General features: G+C 59.9%; 3 protein-coding genes across 4 annotated transcripts in view; 2 read left to right on the top strand and 1 right to left on the bottom strand.

The window, feature by feature from the left end:
- The first annotated feature begins 1,081 nt into the window (after positions 1-1,081).
- CBX8 (chromobox 8) lies at positions 1,082-4,259 on the top strand. Of its 2 annotated transcripts, none has more exons than XM_075044134.1 (5): positions 1,082-1,241; positions 1,782-1,825; positions 2,039-2,104; positions 2,179-2,269; positions 2,458-4,259. In XM_075044134.1, exons 1-5 carry the CDS (start codon positions 1,173-1,175, stop codon positions 3,292-3,294), a joined length of 1,107 nt encoding a protein of 368 aa, XP_074900235.1. In that variant the 5' UTR covers positions 1,082-1,172; the 3' UTR covers positions 3,295-4,259. The 2 variants fall into 2 exon arrangements, with proteins under 2 accessions (XP_074900235.1, XP_074900236.1); XM_075044135.1 differs by having other exon boundaries at positions 2,203-2,269; positions 2,458-4,258.
- Positions 4,260-11,583: 7,324 nt separating this feature from the next.
- CBX2 (chromobox 2) lies at positions 11,584-16,138 on the bottom strand. Its single transcript, XM_075044129.1, has 5 exons — positions 16,041-16,138; positions 15,876-15,919; positions 15,255-15,320; positions 13,413-13,482; positions 11,584-12,927 (listed from the first exon to the last, which is right to left on the bottom strand). Exons 1-5 carry the CDS (start codon positions 16,110-16,112, stop codon positions 11,584-11,586), a joined length of 1,596 nt encoding a protein of 531 aa, XP_074900230.1. The 5' UTR covers positions 16,113-16,138.
- A 572-nt stretch (positions 16,139-16,710) lies between these two features.
- The window catches only part of RBFOX3 (RNA binding fox-1 homolog 3), a 188,704-nt gene continuing 185,879 nt past the window's right edge, over positions 16,711-19,535 (top strand). Inside the window, exons 1-2 of the mRNA XM_075044130.1 lie at positions 16,711-16,802; positions 16,952-17,144. The gene's annotated coding sequence lies outside the window, so the exon portion shown is untranslated. The remainder of the gene's footprint in view (positions 16,803-16,951; positions 17,145-19,535) is intronic.

Below are 19,535 nucleotides of genomic sequence, written 5' to 3'. Positions count from 1 at the left end.
GGTCTCCCGTGGCCGCCTCGGGAACGAAGTCGCGGCGGGAGAAGGCGACGGGAGACCGGGCGGGACGCGGTGCGGCGGGGCGACAGGCAGAGCCGGGAGAGGGGGCCCGGGGGGGGGGGAGGGGGGGGGCCGGTACCGGCTAGCAGCCCCGCAGTCCCACCCGCGCTCCCGCGCCGCTTTGCTGACCGGTAACGCGGGAGGGGCGGGGGGACGGGACACGGACGACGACACCAAATCCCGCGTGGGGCCGCCCCGCAGCTCCCGGGGCCACCCCTCCGCCCTCCCGGGGGCTGCCGGTGCCGGGATACCGGAGCCCTTCGAGCCCCGCTATGCTGCTAACTGCCCGCGCCGCCGGGAAGGGTTGGCACTCCCGCGGAGGCAGCGGTGCTGAACGGCCCGCGGGACCGCGCGTCTCCGTGGACGCTTCCACGCCACGGCGGGCTCTCCCGCTCCCGGGTACGGCGGTTTGTCCGTTCAGCGCTCCCGCCTCTGACGCCCTTCCCTTTGTCCGAGCACCGGGCCGCCGGGCCGGGCCGGGCCGCAGAGCACCGGGGAACGGCCCGCGGCGCCCCCCCCTCCCCCCGCCCCCCGGTCCGCCCCGTCCAGGTACTAGCGGGGGGGTCGGCCCGGCCCGTTCCCGGCGCTGGGGGAGGCGGTGGCGGCGGCGGCTCCCGGGCCGCCTTTGTGCTCCGCTCCGCTCCACCCGCCCCCCCGCCAACCTCCGCCGCGCCCCCCCCCCGCCCCCCGGCGCCGGGGCCATCCCCCCCTCCCCCCTTCTCCCCCTCCCTCCCCTGCAGCGGAGCGGGGCGTGGCGTGCGGTGGAGGGCGTGACGGGGCGTGGCATCCCGCCCTCTCCCTCCCCTCCCCGCTCCCCCCCCCCCCCCACCGCCGGCCCCGCCCCGCGCTCATCGGGACGCGGCGCACGTCGTGGGGCGGGGCCGGCGGCGCGGGCCAATGCGGCGCGGGCGGAATATTCCACCCGGCTCCGCCAGCAACAAGTGCGGGGGGGGGCCGGGAGGAGGAGAAGGGAGGGGGGGGGCGGCGGCGGCGGCGGCGGCGGGGAAGGGAGGGAGGGAGGGAGGGGGGGGCCGCGGCGCTGACGTCAGCGGGCGGAGTATTATGGTCTGGGCTGCGCTGGCGGCTGCCTGTGTGCTGCGAGCGGCCGCGTAAACATGGAGCTCTCGGCCGTCGGGGAGCGCGTCTTCGCGGCCGAGGCCCTGCTCAAGCGCCGCATCCGCAAAGTAGGTGCCTCCCCCCTCCTCCTCCCCCCTGCGCGACCCCCCCACGCGGCCCCGCGCCACCCCTCTCCTCCTCCTCCTCCTCCTCTCCCCACCGCCACCCCCCCCACTCCCTCCCCCCCCCCCCCCCCATCCCTTCCCCGCCCCGGGCCCCGCCGCTGCGGCGGCCCCGCCGGCCCCGGCCCGGTTGCGGCTCGGAGCCCGTTTGAGAAGGGGGGGGGGGCGGCTCTTTCTTCCCCGCCGCATGCCCGGGAGCTCCCCGCCGGCGGGGCGGGCGTGCTCCGCCGCTGCCTGCCCGCCTGCCTGCCGGGCTGCGCACCCCCGGGTTTTTTGTTGTTTGTTTTTTTTTTTTTTTAAAAATAATTTTTTTGTGTTGTTGTCGCCTCCCCCTGCCCCCCCCCTTCCCCGCAACCCCCCGCGTGTTTTCGACACGCGCCGCGGGCGCGCGTTTGTTGCACGCGTGGAATTGCGGGTGTATCTTTGTTGCGGGCGTTTATCGCGGTTTCCCTCCATGCATATTTATTTTTCTCTTTGCATCTGCAGGGGCGCATGGAATATCTCGTAAAATGGAAGGGCTGGTCTCAGAAGTAAGTCGGCCGTTTGTCCGTAGGGGTTCTGCAGCCGGGGAGCCGTGGGGAGATGGCTGGTTGCAGCCCTGCTCCCCCATTGTAGCAGAAAGGAAACTTGGGTCCCTTCCTTTAGGCCCCGTATTTTTTTATTTTATTTATTTATTTTCTGTTTCTGGCTCCTCATGCTGTTCCTTCTCTCTGTGTGTCCCCCCTTCCCCCCCTCCCCCCCAGGTACAGCACTTGGGAACCCGAGGAAAACATCCTGGATGCCCGGCTGCTCGCAGCCTTTGAGGAAAGGTACAAGGCCTTTGCTAGCCGTAGCCCTTGTGCTTGTAAATATGTTGCTGTCTTGTAGCTATGCTGAATTGAAGCTTTGGTTTTTTTAACACCTCTAGGGAGCGAGAAATGGAGCTATACGGGCCCAAAAAGCGAGGCCCCAAGCCCAAAACCTTCCTGTTAAAGGTAAGGAGGCCGGAGCCCCACGCGAGCCGGTGCCGGCCAGGGCTGCGCGCTGCGGCAGGGAGCGGGGGTCCCTCTCCGGCCCCCGTGGAGGATGCTCCTTGCAAAGGCGGCCTCCTGTCTTGTAAGTTGTAATTACGCAGCTGGATGGCAGGATAATAAAGTCACTGGTTGATTTATCTTCTTTGCAGGCCCAGGCAAAAGCAAAAGCCAAAACCTATGAATTCCGCAGTGACTCTTCCAGGGGGATCCGGGTGCCGTATCCCGGCAGGTCCCCCCAGGAGCTGGGCTCCACGTCCCGGGCTAGGGAAGGACTGAGAAACATAGCCTTGGCTCCCCAGGGCAGCTCCAGCACCGGCACCCCCAAGGGAGACAGCATCCGGGACCGCGTGATCCGCGTGGAGGAGAAACCTGGGGAGACCCCCAAAAAGAGGGGCCCGAAGCCCAGGAAGGAGCTTTACAAGGACCTGGCGGAGACTCTGGATGCCTCCAAGAGGAAACTGGGGGACCCGGGGGACAAGGTGGGGGACTACCTGAAGGCCAGGAAGATGGAGGAGGCGGCGGGGGCGGCCAAGTTCAGCTCGGGACACAGCGTCATCCAGCTGGCCAGGCGGCAGGACCCCGACCTCCCCGGCGCCCTGCCCGGCCCCAACCGAGCCGAGGTGGGTGCCAAGCTGGGAGCTGCCGAGAGCTACCCTCCCCGGCTGGCCAAGCACCGGGCAGACTTTCTGGACCCCAAGGGGCAGGGGGGGCTGGACCCTGGTGGGCCCAAGCTCCTGCATGGAGCGGTGAGCCCAGGTGCTGTGGGCAGCCTGTACCGTGATGGCATGGGGGGCCAGGCGGGGCGGCCCTCCCTCATCGCCAGGATCCCCGTCTCCAGGATCCTGGGGGACCCCGAGGAGGAGTCCTGGAGCCCCTCTCTCAACAACCTGGAGAAGGTGGTGGTAACTGATGTGACCTCTAACTTTTTGACCGTCACCATCAAGGAGAGCAGCACGGACCAAGGATTCTTTAAAGAGAAGCGATGAGTTTGTTGGAGGTGGTGCTGGGGTTTTCTTTGGTCAGATCCAGACAAAAGCTTGGTTAGAGCTTGGTGGGCCTTTTTTTTTTTTTCTTTCTTTTTTTTTTTTTCCCCCCTTTATTTTTTGTCCTGGAGAGGATTTAGAAACTGTCCTAAATTCATTAGCTCATTCATTTTTTTGTTTGTTTGTTTTTTCCCCTCCACGTCTTACATTTCGTTGGAAAGATTATCTCTAGAGTTATATTTTCTATTAGATGTAAATATGTTATTTAAGAAAAAATACTTATATATATCTATATATATATTTCAACTCTGAGTTGTTTTATTTAAATGGAGACAACAGTGACTGCTCAGTTGCTCTTAGAAAGGACAATAAAACTGAGAACTAACGGAGTTCACGCATCTGTTGCAGGAGCCGGTGTACATAACGAACGATGTTCATAGCTAATTATGTTCTGGGTTTTTTTAACTATTATTTTTCATATGATGCTATGGATGGTGGAGGGGGAAGTGTTAACTCCCTTGGAGGGCGAAGTGCCCTGATTTCTTGATTGTGATATAAGGTGTTGCTTGTACAATCAAGTGTGCTGTATCCAGAACTGTTGCCCTTGACAGTTGAAGTAAGCACTTGAATTTACAGTATTGTTGGGGAGGGGGCGTTTCCAGTCTAACAAAAAAAATAATGTTGCTACAAAGTTGGGACGTGGAAAAGCAGAAATCCATAAAAAGGCTAAAACTGTTCTAGCGGAGTATTAACTTGAATTACCTTTTCTTGTGGAGGAAGAGGAGGTTTGTGTGTGTAAGGTTCCTGAGAGGGGTGATACTGAAATGCACTTTAATAGAGTTGTCGTAGCAGTTGTGGGAGATGGGACTGAGCTGAGAATCTGTTTTCATTTTGTCTGGTCGCTTGATTCTGTTCCCCCACCCACTAAAAAAAAAAAAAAAAAAAAGGAAAAAAAACCCCAACAAAAACCCCCTCTGTTTACATTCCTGAAATGCCAGAGAGGTTTGGGAGGGTAGCATGTCACTGCCCATATTTAGATGCTTTATACTGCTATAGAAAGTGGATTATTATTATTTTTTTCCCCCCAAACACAGTTCACTTCAGACTGTTGGAAGACTCCAGATAAAGTGTTTTGTAATATCCACATCTCTGACAAATCCCAGAGCCACCTTTATGCATTCAGAGACAATAAATATTTCCCTTTTCTTATGCTAGTTAAACAATAGCCAAGAGGCGAAATATTCCTGTGCGCGAGCAGCCCTGCTGACTCGGGTGGCTTTTTGTGGTTTATTTGCCTGTGTTATTTCTCCTGGCTGAGGAGGACCCTGCCGTTTTTCTCCCTGGGCTGGGGCAGGGCACAGCCGTGGGGTTTCATGGCTCCAAGTGAAGTGCAGCAGTTTCCCCGCTGGGTTGAGTAGTGGCTGAGGGGGAGGTGGATGGGGGGCTGCAGCCCCTGGCTCTGCTTGCTCCTTCTCCCACAGCTGGGTTGCAGCCTGACCCAGGTGGGGAACGGGACCTTCACCTGTGCTGTGATTTCGGTTGAGGTGGAGCAGGTGTCCCCATCCTGACACGTTGGTCTGAGCATCTCTCTGGGTTGGAAAGCACAAATCCATCTGGCAGCACCCAAGGGCTGGGGCTGGGCCAGGTCACCCTCGTTCTTCCTCGCTGCCTGCCCCAGCTGAGCTCCTGAAGGCTCCTGGTTTGGGGGGCTGTACAGGGGGTGATGGCACAGGGGGTCTGATGGGGAGGGGAAAGGGGCTGGGGAAAGGTGCACCCCTGCGCTGTTGGGCCCATCAGTGGTTCCACCTCGCTCGGTCCCCTTCCCCATCCGTTTCTGGGACCTCTGTCAGATGGCCTAGCAGGAGGGTGCTGTATTGACTGTAGAAAGGGACCCATGTCTGTGAGTTCTGGTTTAATATTTTTTGGGGTGTTGTTTTTTTTTTTTTTAGTTTTTCTTCTTTTTTTAAGGCATATTTTGTAAAATTGAGATTTTTAACTTGGTTTGTACGAAGAACCAATGTGCTGGTTTCAGTGCTGGTGCCAGGGGCAGCCGACACGGGACACGTGTGTTGTTGGAGGGGCGATGATGGGATTGAGCTGCCCGTCCTCCCGCTGCTGCCGGGCCAAGCCTGGGGGATGTCTCCCTTTGCGAAAGAGCCTGGAGCCACGCTCCTGTCCCGCCAGGATGCGGTTGGGATTTGGTGTGCTTCGCTCCAGCCCTGCCTATGTGTGTGCGACCTGACGCACACATACATGGAGCAAAACATACATGTGGGTGTATATGTGTGTATGTATATAGCGACGTATATACTGAGTGTGTGTGCGTGGGGGTGTGTGTGTGAATTATTTAAATCTAAGACTTGTACAAAAACGATTTGGCTAAATCTCAGTCTCAGAAGTGAAGCTTAACTACGTGTCTTCTGCCAGCCGTGAATGTCCATATGAGACCTGCTTTTTATGTGAGTTTAAATATATACTTTGTAAATAGAAACGTGTCTGTCTTCCCTTTGTGGCCCTGGGGCGAAGCGGGTGGGTGTGGGCCGGGGGCTGCCCGGGAGCACCGTGGGGTGGGCGGTGGGGCCCCGACGGGGCGGGGGTGGTGGTGGGGAAGTCCGGGCCGCCCCCGGGCCCAGGTGCCGCCCGGCCGGGCCGCCCCCCCGAGGTGGGGGGTGTCCTGCGGTGCCCGGACGGGGGGGGCGTCGGCGGGTGCCGTGTGCGGCTCCCCTCCGAGGAGAAGCCCAGGGGCCGCCGCTCTCGCCGCCGGGGAAGGCGCCCGGTTACCGGGCCGGGGCCCTGCGCTGTCCCGGGTCCCGGCGTTCCGCCCTTCCGACGGGGCGGGCAGCGCGGCGGGGGGTGCGGGGAGCGGCGGCCGCCCCTGCCCGGCGAGCCCGGCCTTTGTATTCAAATCTGCCCCGGCCGCGCAGGCGGAGGGGAGCGGGGGGGGGGGCGGTGGTGGTTTTGGTGGGGTTTTTTTTTTTTTGGTTTGGTTTTTGTTTTTTTTTTTTTTAAGCTGTGTCCTCATTAACCTCCTTTTTCTGCTCCGACGGGTGAAAGGCGCGGACCCCGCACTATGGGAGCTGTCAGCGGCTGGGCGCGGAAAATGAGTGTCAAGGAGGAGCGGGAGAAAGGGCCGCACAATGGCGCCTTTCTCCCCCGGCCCAGCGGGGGGGCCCTTTCACACGGGCCGCGGCGGGGCCCCGGCGGGGCGGGCGCGGAGGGAGGGGGTGGGGATGGGGACGGAGTGGGGGGGGGGGCACCGGCTGGCAGAGCCCCCGGACGCGGCCCGCAGGAGCCGGCCCCCGGTGTCCCCCCCCCGGGGCTCAGCTCCCTCCCGACGGCAGCCCCGACGGCGGAGCCCCGGGCGGGTCCCGGTGCCGCAGGTGGGGGGAGGCCGGGCGGGTCCCCGGCGCTGAGCGGAGACACCTGAGACCCCCCCCCCCCGACCCCCCCCCCCCGACCCCCCCCAGCCCCGGGCAGGCGCAGCTCCGGCCGCAGACCGAGCCCGGCGGACCGCGCGTTGCCGCCCGGTAGGAGCTGGGGCCCCGGGGCGGGGAGGGGGCCGCGTCCTCGGGGCCGGGGGGGGGGAGGTGGATGGTTCCCCGGCTGCGGTTCCCCTCAGCCTCGCCCATCCCCGAGGCCCGGCAGCAGCCCGGGCCGGCAGCCCCCGGGCAGGGGTGGGAATTCGGCGCTCCCGGGGCGGGGGGAGATGCGGTTTCGCAAGGCAGCGGCAGCCCCGGGGGGCGGGCGGTACCCGGGGAGGGTGGGGGGGGTGGCCCTCCCGGAGCAGTGACCACACCAGGCTGAAAAGTTTAAAAAAATATTTATTGATACGCTAAAAAGGAGCAGTGGAAAAGTTATACAAAAAACCCCCGCCCGACATAACCATCTCCTAGTGTTTTCCTGCAAATAAATTAAAAGCAGCCTAGAGGTCGTGGGTCTACACTAGCGTTAGTGTCCAGAAGCACTAGAAAACACACCGCACAAAAGGCAAGCGAGGTGCCGGGAGGGCGACCGGAGGCCCCAGGGGGAGCAGTGACCGTGGCCCCGCAGCCCCGCGTCGCTCGGCAGGCTGGGCGCCTGTCCTGCTCGACAAAGCCCTTACGCTTTCCCAGGGTAATAACATCTCCAACTTTTGTTCTCTGAAAATAAAAGCAAACAAACAGCTGTAGTTTAAAGCAATTATAAGTGTCATACAGGAATGATTTGGCTCTCTCTTTAATTAAAACATACAAATCAGACCAGTGACTGGCACAAGTTACAAGAACAATTGTTTGTTTTCACCCATCCCTCAATCTCTTTCAGTAAAAACCTCCTCTCCAGCTCTGGAGCCCTTCACACCCAGCTCATAAACTCAACGCAAACCAAACCCCCTAAACTATCCCCATCCCTCCACCAGCTCCAGTTTTTTTGGTACAAAATATATATATAAAAATAGACTAAGTTTCTAGGGAAGATGGCTGAATTGGCCACCTCTTCCAGTCCAATGGAAAACAACAAGTATGCTTAACCAGATTATGCCTGGAGAAAATATCCATTCAATATACAAATACTGCAGGACTTTCCACATCGGAAACCCCTTAGAAAATGACAAGTGACAAACCTTTAATTGGCTGTTTGACACCCAGCTGAACACTCCAACCCATAGCAGCAAACTTAAAAAAAAAAAAAGGGCGAAAAAAAAAAAGGTAGACCTTGAATACTAATGGTACTGACTGGTAAACAGGGTCTGCGCCGGCTTTCAACCCCTGTCCACAAAAGATTACAGTAAATCACTCACATAATGTGCCTTTCAGAGGCAAACTCCAACAGGAACCCTTCGCTCAGACACCCCAGCGCTGCTGGGAGAGCCGAGATCCTGAAACATGAGGTCAGGAAGGGGCTGGGGAAGGAACGCAGGAGGAGATGAAGGTCAGAAAAATTTCTGGATTATCATTTTCACCATCCTTAGACCTTTGGAATTGAACCAGCTGGTGAGCAAAAGGCACAATAGCAAGTGGTGACAGCAGAGTCCTGCCGCTACTGGGAGGGGACACCCCTGGGAAGGGTGGGTGATGGAGGAAAGCCGCTCGCCGTCGGGATACGCGTTCCCCCGGGTACAAGCCTGGGCCCAGTGACCCTTCGCCCGGCCGGGAGGCAGGAGCAAGCCCCCGCACAGAGAAATGCATGGGAGCTTCGATGGGGGCTCTGGGGGGAGCAGCCGTCTTGGAGCCGGCGTGCAGCGAGCCCAGCACCCACTGTCACAGCTCGTCTCCTGCACCCTCTGTGGATGCTCGGTGCCCGACCCCTTCTTGGAGCATCCTCAGATGCTTTTTTCCCCCCTCGGGGACACCAGCCGCCACATTCTACTGCTCTAGGCAAGAGCATCCCTGCTGGTGGCGGGAATCCCTCGTCTGCCTTCAGCGCTGCGGCAGGGCTCTGTGCGACGGCTGGGTGTCCCGCTGGGGACCAGGCCACCTCTCCCCATTGGTGTCACGGCTGTCCCCAGGACCCTGTGACCACCCTGCTTTGCATAGGCACAAACCTGTCGTGGGACCGGTGTCGCAGACAAGGCTGAGATAAGGACGGTCCGAAAGGCACATTGTCGTTCAGTTTGGATTTGCAAAGGCCAAGTAGCAAACATTTGGTGTGTGAGGAAGAGCGTTACCCCCGTGCTACCAGATTCCTTGATTCTTCTCCCAAAAGGCTCGTATCCCCAGCACAAAAGCACACCCAGCGGAGACCGTGCCCAGAGCATTCGTTTCTGCTGACACAGGCTAACGTTTCCTTGGACTGTTCAAAGCAACAGTAGCTCGTTTGGCAAAGTTAAAGTCTGGAAGGTAAACAGCACAGACTGTGACATTTTGGCATCGTGGAGCTCGACGGAAACTCTGTCCTTGGGAACATCCTCCGTGGACAAGGCTCCCTCCTCCTCCCTCGGCCCTTTGCCTGGCAGATCGACACGCAGCACATTGCTGGGCCAGGCGGCCAGCAGCAGAGCAGGGCTGCACCAGTCCTCTGCAGACCACGTGCCCCAGGTTGCCCAACGCTGTGGCCAGGTGACATTCAAGGCTGCCTGGCTGCACTGGGGCTAGAGCTGGAGCTGGCCAAGAAGCCTGCGCAGGTCCTGCTGCAAGGCAACTATACGCCTCTATCCACCCCGGCTCGCCGGCACGTTGTCGGCTCACGCAGGACGCCACGCTCAGCTCTGTAACACAACAAACTCAAAGCCACGACCAACAGGTCGGCTGGTGATTAAACACAAAAGCTAAAGGAGAGCATCTCTGGAGCACAGGAGCCTGCCCTGGCAGAGGCTGCAGCTGCCGTGTGGGGAACAACCATCCATCCCTTGAACAACCGGGCAGGATGTGCAGCCAGCGCTGGCTTTTCATTTCACCTGAGAATTGCACTGCTGCCAGCCAGCGGCAGCAAACGTGACCACTGTGAGCTGATGCGTCGGGGGGGGGTGTCAGAAGTACCTGTACCTCCAGTTTGGTCCATTTATCTCCGCACTCCTGTGTGTGATGACACAGCGAGTGTCCCTGCCTGTGGCAAAGTAAGATGCCTGTCCTGGTGCCAGGTCAGTCACCCAGCAAGCGGTGACCCCCGAAGCGGTGCCTGTTCATGCACGCACCAAGCAGCCACCCCGGAGATGCTGGCGGGACAGCCCTTCGGAGGCACCTCCTTAACCACGCACCGAGACCGGGCAGACTGCAGGCTTCTTATCTCCTCTGAGAAAGGAGTTCAGCATTAACAGAACTAAAATGACCTCAAATGCTACTAAACTCTGCCTGAACTACTGCTGCTAATTTTGGTTTGTAAGAGTAATCTACAGGAGGGAAAAAGACCTCTGTAAGAAAGCCACTACTGGTTGCAATTATAAGCCAAAATGAACACCCCGGCTGCTGGCACAGGATGGCAAGATGAAGGCAAACGGCTGCCGCAAGCCCTCCGGCTCCTTGGGGAACAGTGGCCTGAGGAACCCGCTGGCACTGTCCGGCCCTGCCCCTTCTCCTCTCCTTCCCTTTCGCACCACTCCAGATCACCCACGCAGGTGTCCTCGACCAGCTTCTGAGCCCTCCGGCTGGAGAAAAACGTGGATGATCAGTGTGAGTCAAACCCAGCGAGCATCCAAGGCTGGGTCCAGCTGGGGTCCCAGCAGGGAGAGCTCACTCACCCCTGGCTCTGTTTTTAACTGAACTGCAGCACCGACCTCGCAGACACCTGGCAGTCCGAGTACCAACCTACCTGCCGCTGGAAGGGTTCGTGTCTTCTGCAAGTCTTAAAAAATATTCCCAGCTCGGTCCCTACGAGTGCCTGGAAACTGCTGAATGGGAGGGGGAGACGCTGGCGATGCTGGGATGAGGCAGAGGAGCGGCGCTGGGGCTCCCTGTGCTGCACAACAATCTGGGCTTTGCTTTCCTCTGAAAATCAAGTCACTACAAAGAAGCCAGTGGCTCTCGCTGGCTCCCAAGGCAGGACCCTCCCTGGGCAGCAAGGAGGTACCCACTGCCAGCCGCCCCTGGCTCTGAATGAGGCACCTTTGACGCCCGTCTCATCAGTGGCATCCAGGATTCAGTCTTCCCTAGACTGGGTTTATTCCCCTCCCTCAAAAAAAAAAGGAATTTTCCTTAATAAAATATGTAAACAATATTTCCCTATCAGCTGGAAACCCCAACAGAAACGTCGTGGGCTTCGCCATCATTGGAAGTGACCTTGCCCAGGGGGGTGGCTGGGCTGAATGTACCCTGAAAAACCCCCATATACAGCCGCCACCCAGCAGCCCCCGAGGGCTGGGAGCAGCGGCTGTCTCATTTGGATTGACTTGTGACTCCCCACGACTCACAGACAGATTAATGGAGAGCCCAGAGGAAAGAAAAGGATCTCCTTTTCCTCTCCCGAGTATAAGCCTGGCCCATCGCAGCTCCACACCCTCTCCCTGCTGCCAGAGAGCTGCAGACCTTGTCATCTGCTGTTTCAAGCTGTAAAGCAGAGAAACCCGCGTACAGTGAAGCCTGGCTCAAAACTTGCCAGCCTGTCAGCCCCGGCAGCACCAGTGCCCCTGCTCCCGGAGAACGGCATCAGCCACCTCCGCTCAGGGCACTGCTTCGGGAGAGGATGGAGAGAAGCCAGGAGGGATCCATCGACCCGCTGGCAGTTCTGAGCAGGTTTCACCGCGTCTTTCTCAAGCCTCTCTAGACACGAGTCCCAGCAGGTCTCACGCGTTCACTTGAAGAAAGAAAAACCTGATGGAAGAGCTGGGCAAAGCTGAGGGAGAGGCTGAAGGACCCTCTCCCTCCTCTCATGCTCCTGGGCTCAGTATTGCCGTAGGTTGAAAAACCCGACGCTGGTGGGGGACTCCTTGACTGTCACTGTGATCAGGTTAGCGGTGACGTCGGTGACAAAGACGTGCTCGATCAGGCTGCGGGTGGGTTTCCAGTCCTGGCTGGTCTGGATGGAGACAGACATGTTCTGACCCACGCCTGGGAAGGAAGCCGAATCCCGGTCCGAATCTGAGCTGGTCTCTTCGCCTGTGCTCATTTCGGAAAGGGTGGCCTGCTTGCGGTTCTCCGCAGCCGCGTGCCCCTCCTGCGTGCCGGCTGTGCCGCTTTTGGCCAAGTCCCTGTCGCCTGCCCGGTGTGCCTGCTTCTCGCTCTTGCCGCCGTCCCCCCCTGAGAGCACACCGGCGCTGGCAGCATTCAACCCAGCACCCGCCGTGCCGCCCTTCGTGCTGCCGGCACCCGCGCTCCCCGCCGTGCCAGAGCCTTTGGACAGGGTGCTGCAAAGATGGCGAGGGACGCTGCTCCCGCCAGCCACGGTTGGCCCATTTTTGACACTCTGCAGGTTTAGAGCTTGGAGGTTCAGCTCCTGACTGGAGGTCGGCTGGCTGCCGGCCGCGGACGAGCTCACAGGCGTCTTGCTGCCGTTGTGCAGCATTTGGCCTCCCGCAGCAAACCCTGATTTCTGGTCGCTTCCAGCACCGCTACTAGGAGCCTTAGCAGTCTTGGGTCCTTGCATGCTCAGCCCAAGCTCCCCAGATCCTTTCTGGCTCCTCATTTTTAAGTCCAGCCCTAAGCCGCTCTTACTGGATGCCTGGGACTTCAGTGCCAGCCTGCCCAGGGGCGAGGTCTCTGCCGAGTTCTGGCTTTGGGACATCCTGTTCATGTAGTGCACGATGGAGCTTTGCCAGCTGATGGCCCGGTTTGGGCTCGCCGAGCCGCTCTTCATCATGTTGGGCAGGTTTTCTGCAGACGAACCCCCCGAGCTGAGCCCGGCCAAGGCACCCGCCGGGTCCTTCAGCACGGCCATGCCCGAGCCCTGCGAGCCGTGCTGGGGCTGCAGCTTCCCCATCAGCTTGCCGCTGCCGCCCACCTCCTTCCGGGACGTTTTCAGCACCTTTGTCAGGTTCACGGTCCTTCGAGCTGCTTTCTGCTCTGGGGGAAGAGGTTTCCGCCCACGCTTCTTCCTGGAAGTGTCTTTCATTTCGGGCTTCGCCACCAGGATCTGAGCTTTCTTCTGCGGTACCGGGTGAGTCTCTCTGCTGCGGGGACCTCTCTTTGCTTCCAGGTCACTTTCATCCTCTTCATCCGAGGAGGAAGAAGAGGAGGATGTGGAGGAAGAGGAGCTACTTGACTTAGTTTTTGCAGGCATCTCTGGTTCCTGCAAAGCAATGGAGAGACAGGGAAAGTTCACACAAGCTACCAAAGAACCATTACGGGCATCGCAAATCCTTCGGTGTTGCCTGGCCAGGTGCCTCAGACACACACAGGCTCTTCCCGGTGTTAGCTGATCTGCTTGTCCTCTGCCATGAAATGAGTTAGGGAGCGTACAGTACAAAACCGACCAGGCTTAAATACCAGGCAGGACCCTAGTGCCAGAGAACTCTTCTGCCTCCTTCTACACCATCGCCAGAGCAGCGATGAAGAGACGTCCTCCTCGCAGGCATCCTCATCCACCCACCCGTCACTGCAATCTTCAGAGCCCCACGCCCGGGGTCTGCAGGCATCGCCGTGTCCTCACCACCCTCCAGAGGGTGAGCACCCACTGCACCCTACGCTGTGGACAGACACTCGCTGGTGCCTTCCAAGGCCAGAGCCCCTCCAGCGCCGTCACGGCTGTGGATTTCCACCACCACCAGCACTCACCACGTGTTTCCTGGGCCTGCCCCTGGGCCGCTTGCCCCTCTTGCGATTCTGCACTTCTTTTTCGTGTTCCCTGAAAAAACAACGATTAAGGACAATGTTTGCAGGGAAGAAAAAGAAAATCCAAAATAACTCTGGTTTCTCCCTTTCTTCTATCATTAAAAAAAAATTCCTTGCTCGGGGTGCCGTAGGCTCAGCTCCCATCCCAGTGCCTGAGCAGCGGCTGGGAGGTGTCCTTAACCCCTACCAACATGGGACGATCTTACAGGCTCCAAGCACATTGTTTACTTGAACCCATACTGTTACAGGAACAGCACAGTCACGTGCAGTCAAAGAGCCCCAAGAACTGTTCGGAAGCCTGGGGACTTGTGCAGTTCAACCTCTCCCACAGGACACCCGGACCGTTTACCCTGCGGGACCGGCACAGGTTGCTGGAAAACTTGGGCCATGAATGCAATGCAATGCAAGAAAAAGAACTACAAAGTGAGGAAAGGGTTATAAGAGTTGTGGCCTTGTTCTAAGGACAGCTATCTGGACGTCAGGGTACCCAGCTGGCTCAGCAGCAGGCATCTGCCCTGATTTACTGGAAGAAAGGTGAAAGGAAAGAGAAACTCTCTTGCATACAGCATGGGACTGAACTGCACGGATGGCTGAAATATATTTACCAAACTGCTCACAGAGCCAAAATCCTTTGCCATGCAGGACCTTCCCACTGGTTACCCCAGCAGCCAGCGATGGACCACACGGTGTTACCCATCCTGAATCAGTGGCTCTTCCAATTCATGGTAAAATTTGCAGTTTTTCTGGTACAACGGGATCAGGCAAACAGAAGCATCTGCCCTGTCTCTGCTAAGCCTTGCCTTAGTTACACACTTGCAGAGCCCAGCTTCCCCTCTGCTCACAGTGAGCAGCAGTACAGCCTCCCTGCGGAGGAAAAGCAAATGCATTCCCTGGAAATTCGGCAAGTTCTCTCCTTTCTCTGGGCTCGTTTCGCCTCTCTTGCACCGCCTGGTCTGGACGCAGTGGCCCAGGCTGGCAGACGCGCAAAGCCCAAGGTGTTCGTATGGGGAATGTATACTCTTTCGTAGCTCTCCGTTTAAAAAGGACAGTGTTAAGCTGTAACACATATAGCTAATTAAACACCGTGCTGTCTGCACTAACCACCAGATTCCATTCTTGAAAAAATGGATCCAGAAATGAGTTATAATTAAATCCTAACATAAACTTTAATGATTTTTATTAATACGGAGCCAAAATATTTGGCAGCACTGTGCTTACCATAGCCAGCTGGCTACTTTTTTACCTCCGTGTGTGATTCCTGGTGTGCAATAGCTGCAGAACAATTACTGCTCCCAGCTCGGCTCTGGGCAGTAGCCCCGGCCCTGACAGAGGACACCATTTTCTCCCACCCGTTACTTCCTCAACCTCTTGTAGCTGTGCCCTCCAGAAGTACATTTTGGTGCTTTCCAAGCCCACTGCTTCTGCAGTCCCAGGTGCCGTCTCCCCACCGGGGCCTGCGGTCGCCCCCCAAGCACAGCCGAGGCCCCGACCGCTGGACGGGGATCGAGAGCCAAAGGTCTCTGCTGGGTGCTGCCGCGCTCCCATTGTACAGCCAGCGCAAAACCAGATTGTGCGCAGGGCCATAAATTCTTCGTGTTTACCCAGCCCGGGGAGAGACGTCCTAGGTGGACCTGAACTGTGATTTCAGGAGATGAACAAAAGGGCTGTGCCACAAAAGGCACGGCGAGCTTCACTCTGTTGTTTCCACAACTTCCACCGCACGCGCAGCCAATTAGAAGTTAATTGACTTTATCGTTCGCTTAGAAATATTTATAGTTTGCTCACTTCTTTTGGAAAGCCAGGAGGAGTCTTGGATCAAGGATGTTCTCCTCGGGCTCCCAGCTGTTGTGCCTGCAACAGAGGACACGGACTGGGCGAGAGCGGGGGGCTGGCGCTCCCCGCCGCCCCCGTTACCGGCCCGGCACCGGGGAGTTCATCCAAGGACAAACGGGCCCTTCGTGCCCCCCGGCCCGAGCACCCGGCGCCGGGGCATCCCCGCACCGGGGGCCGGTACGGCCCCGTCCCGGTGGGGCGGGCAGGGGAGAAGGGGCCGGGGGAGGCAGATCGGGGAGGGGGCGGCCACGCCGCCGCGGGGCGCGGCGAGCCCCGCGCATCCCGGGGGGGGCTCCGGTTTCAGCGGGCGGACGGGCGGGGGGGGGCGCGGGGCCGGTGCCTGCCCGCCGGGGAGGGGGGTGCTCCGGGGGCGACCGGCCCGGTCCGGGGAAGGTGGGGGGCGAGGGGGTGGGGGGGGGAGCGGAGCCCCACGCGGCGGCGGGGAGGGCCGGGCCGCGGCCGCGCTTATTTGTAAACAAAAGGAGCGGCGCGACCCGAACAAAAGCGGCCGGGCGGGCGGCACCCCCGCGGCCGCGCACCGCACCGCGCACCGCTCCGCGCAGCCCCGCTCACTTGGAGGACCAGCCTCGCCACTTGACCAGGTACTCCAGCTTGCCCTGCGGAGAGAGACGGAGAGAGGCGCGTTAGCGGCGGCGGGGGGGGGCGGCCGGGGAGGGGGGCGGCGGCCGCGGTGGTGATGGGGGGGGCGGCCGTGATGGGGGGGCCGGCGGGTCCCACCTTGCGGAGCCGCTTGCTGAGGATGCACTCGGCGGCGAAGACCTGCTCTCCCACGCTGCTCAGCTCCTCCATGGCCCCGGCCCCGCACGCACGCACACGCACACACAAGGGGAGCCCCCCGGGCGCGCCCCCGACGACGACGGCGGCCGCGCGCGCGCGCGCCCCCGCTCCCCCCCCCCCCATCCCCGCGCGCCCCCCAGCACAATACGGCGCGCGCGGCCCCGGCGGGGGGCGGGGGGCCGGGAGTTGGGGGGGGGGGGAAAGAAAGCTGGCGAGAGGAGGTCGGGGGGGGCTCCCCAAATTCCCCGCCGGCCAATGGGGAGCGGAGGGCGTGGCGTGGCGGCGGGGGGAGTGGGGGGGAGGCATTGTCTGCGCGCGACCCCTCCTCTTCCTGCCCGCGCTTTGGGGGGGGGGGGGCGGCCGCTGCCCGGCCGGAGCGGGGACAATGGGGCCGGGCCCGGCCCGGTGCTTTGTTCCCCCGGGCGAGGGGCCGGCCCGGGCAGCGCGGGGCGGGGGGGAGCTCCGCCGGGGCCCCCTGCCCGGACAGCCGCGGTCCCCTCCCGGTGGACAAAGCGGCGGCGGGGGGCTCAGCCCGGTGCCGGGGGCAGGTCCCGGCCGGCCCCCGCCGGTGCCGAGCAGGAGGCGGCGGCACGGTTTTGGTTCTGAAACAGTCGGTTATCGCGGAATAAAGCGTGTTTCCCGGGTGGGTGGCGGTCGCGGTATTAACCGCCTCGCGGCGTGGGCTCCCGGGCGGGCAGCCAGGTACGGCCCGGCCCGCGGTCCCTTCCCCGCGGTCCCGACCGCGCCGCGGTGCCGCACACGCCATCGGGGCAGTGCGAGGCGGCGTGAGGAGCTGCTCCGCCGCGGTCGTGCGCTGTGGGCGTGGAGCAATGAAATATGGTGCTTTACAGGCATGGAAGAAGATGAGTCAGCACCTCAGGGAGTTTACAACCGCGGGCCCGGAGCCTGCGATTAACTGTGCAGGAGCCAGAGGGAAAGGAATTTCCGTAGCCCCAGCGCCTGGGTGCCCGCCGTGCGCAGGGAGCGAGTGGGAGACCCGGCCGGGCGATGGGGTGTCCCCCGCGCGGGGCAGTGCCGTCTCTGGTAAGCGATGCTGGGTTTAGAAAAAGCTTTTTTCAGCTCCAGGTTGGCGCGTTGGGCTGTCCCCGCTGCAGGAGATAGCGTCGCTGCTGGGGAGCCCCTGCATGATGGAAGGGGTGAAGCGCCGCTTCGTTAGCGGAGCAGCGGGGCCGACTCGGTCTGTAGGACGCGCCTGGGTCAGTACGGGGTGATTGTCCTTAGGTCGAGCGCTATCACCTTTTATTGTTTTCTCTTTACAATTCCAGTGGTTGCTCGCTGACCGGGAGAACGGTTAGAAGCATTTTTTTAACCGAAGGTGACACAGAAATGCAACCCGGCACTGCGCTTTTTCTTTCTTTAGAGTTAATTTACCTTTCGTCAGCTCTGCTCTTTGTGTGCAGCACGTCTTAAATTTTAGTAAAAAAACGTGTGCGACTTTCCATCCCCGCGCGCATGAGCCATGTGCGCGCACAATACGGCATTCACGGTGGTGTGCGTGCAGCTCAAGTGACCGGCCGTGCCGAGTGCCGGGGGTGAGGAGCGCGTGGGGCTCGCCCGGCCGCCGGGGTCTGCCTCGCCGGCGCTCAGAGTCGAACGCCGCTGGGAAACGAGCCCCGATTCGGGTAATGCCGGGTGGGCTCTTCTCCCAGCCAACCCTTGGTGCTGGTGTTCCTGAGCTCCCCGTGAGGATGCAGGAATAGAATAGCTTGTTCTCTTCCTTCCCAGAGCGAAGAAGAAAAGGCTGGTGTGAGCGGAGGTGCTCTTGTTCGCTGCACGCTGAGGCCGGGCATAGGAAGCGGGAGCAGCGCTCGGCGTTCGGGTCTCTTCGGGGACAGCGCGTGTGCAGCGTTTGGGAGGCTGGTGCCTGGCGCGGGGCCGCGCCAGCAGCTTTGTCCCTGACCCTTCGTGGCCAGCCCCGGGCAGCTCGTTTCCAGCAATACCCCACGTTTCTTTAATGCTGCGCAGCCCCAGCGCCTCCCACGTTCCCGCTCACGCCTCCACGTTGATGGGGAGTTGGGCCCCCTTTGCCTGTCCGGGGGGGGAAAAAGGCTGCGCTGCTCCGTGGACTGGAAATCTCGTTATATCCCTGGGGGTTTACTGGGAACCGGTCCTGATCAGCACCTGGGCTGCGGTGGGCTCCGTGCTTTCTGCCAGTTCTCCCCAGTTTGGAGCTGCAGGTTATTTTGCGTAGCTTAAAAGCTGCGTGCGATGGCTGCGGGCAGAGCGGGTGTTTCCTCAGAGCGCAAAGCACACCAAGGCCTGGCTGTTGTCCGTTCTGGGGCAGCAGCTTTCTCTGGTTGATCACAGGTTTCCCATTAGTTGATGGCTTTAATGGAGCCATGTGAGTAAATGAAAAATTTCTCTTCTTCTCAGTAAAGAAAAGGGAAAGAGAACAAATCACTCTGAGCATTAAAAAAGCCTGAACTCGTGGCTTTGAAGATTTGCAAAAACAGGAAGCGAATAAAAAAATCCTACATTTGTTTACATGTTAAAATCTTGTGAGTTTTTATGTTGCAATTCAGATCTTTTGCTCTTGGGCTCAGCAACAGCAAAATGGTCTTGCTGAAATCATAGCTGCCTACCCCTTCCCAGTGCCAGGGGTGCCAGCCTAGCGTTGCCCGGCTTTCTCTTTGGCATTTCAGGATGTTTTAGTGATGAAAAAAAATTGTCCGCGAGTGCCTTTTGCCCCTGCCCGTCTGCCTTCTGCTTATGCCTCCAGCTCCCCTGGGAAGGGCAGGGATGGCGTCTGCACGATGGGACTGAGGGCAAGGAGGGCTGGGGCTGCAAAGGGGAAACCCGGGGGAGTTACGGGTCCTGGCGTGACGGGATGTCCCCTTTCTGCTGAGTCGGCCAGAGGGGACCGTCCCAGCGATGGTGCTTCCCCGGGCATCGCAGCCCCGAGCCGCCACAGAGGCTGCAGCGGCTCTGGCTGGGGCAGAGCTCCCCAGGGAGGTGCGGGAGGAGACGCTCACCCGCTGCTGCCGAAGGTGCGGCTCCACCTGCGAGTGCCTTTGGGCTGAATTCAGTGTTCTCCATCCCTGACAGAGACTTCACCTTCCCAGAGAAACTTGGGAACACGCAGTAAATAGCTTGGCTGCCACATTCCCCAGCTCCAGCCGAGCTAAGTGACAGCAGAGCCAATAAACTCAGCAGTCACTGAGAAAACCTTTGGCATCTTAAAAATGAGACTCAGACTCCTGAACTCATCCGGTGCAACATAATTTGGTAGCTCTTCCCGAGTATGCCAGACATCCCAGGAATGCCGTGTATCCTGCGTTATGTTGGTAGTGGGGCGCTGTCACGCTGGGGTGGAGGTCTGCTGTCAGAGGAAGGTGTTCACCCAAAGACCAGAGCTTCCCGATGAAATGGATGGTGCCTCTGTCAGGTCAGGGGGTTTGGACCAGGCATACGACC

The sequence above is a fragment of the Buteo buteo genome, chromosome 13 (genome assembly GCF_964188355.1).
Source record: "Buteo buteo chromosome 13, bButBut1.hap1.1, whole genome shotgun sequence".
Lineage (NCBI taxonomy): Eukaryota > Metazoa > Chordata > Aves > Accipitriformes > Accipitridae > Buteo > Buteo buteo.
This window is presented reverse-complemented; position numbering and strand designations above follow the sequence as displayed.

What these genes read in the sequence shown, in the direction of transcription:
- CBX8 (XM_075044134.1), top strand. Translation starts at nt 1,173, where the DNA reads ATGGAGCTCTCGGCCGTCGGGGAGCGCGTCTTCGCGGCCGAGGCCCTG. An exon ending in TGGAAGGGCTGGTCTCAGAA is followed by an intron (nt 1,826 to 2,038) that starts GTAAGTCGGCCG and finishes CCTCCCCCCCAG; the next exon opens with GTACAGCACTTGGGAACCCG. An exon ending in CTCGCAGCCTTTGAGGAAAG is followed by an intron (nt 2,105 to 2,178) that starts GTACAAGGCCTT and finishes GCTGAATTGAAG; the next exon opens with CTTTGGTTTTTTTAACACCT.
- CBX2 (XM_075044129.1), bottom strand. Translation starts at nt 16,112, where the DNA reads ATGGAGGAGCTGAGCAGCGTGGGAGAGCAGGTCTTCGCCGCCGAGTGC. An exon ending in TCAGCAAGCGGCTCCGCAAG is followed by an intron (nt 15,920 to 16,040) that starts GTGGGACCCGCC and finishes CTCTCTCCGCAG; the next exon opens with GGCAAGCTGGAGTACCTGGT. An exon ending in CTCCTGGCTTTCCAAAAGAA is followed by an intron (nt 13,483 to 15,254) that starts GTGAGCAAACTA and finishes TTGTTTTTTCAG; the next exon opens with GGAACACGAAAAAGAAGTGC.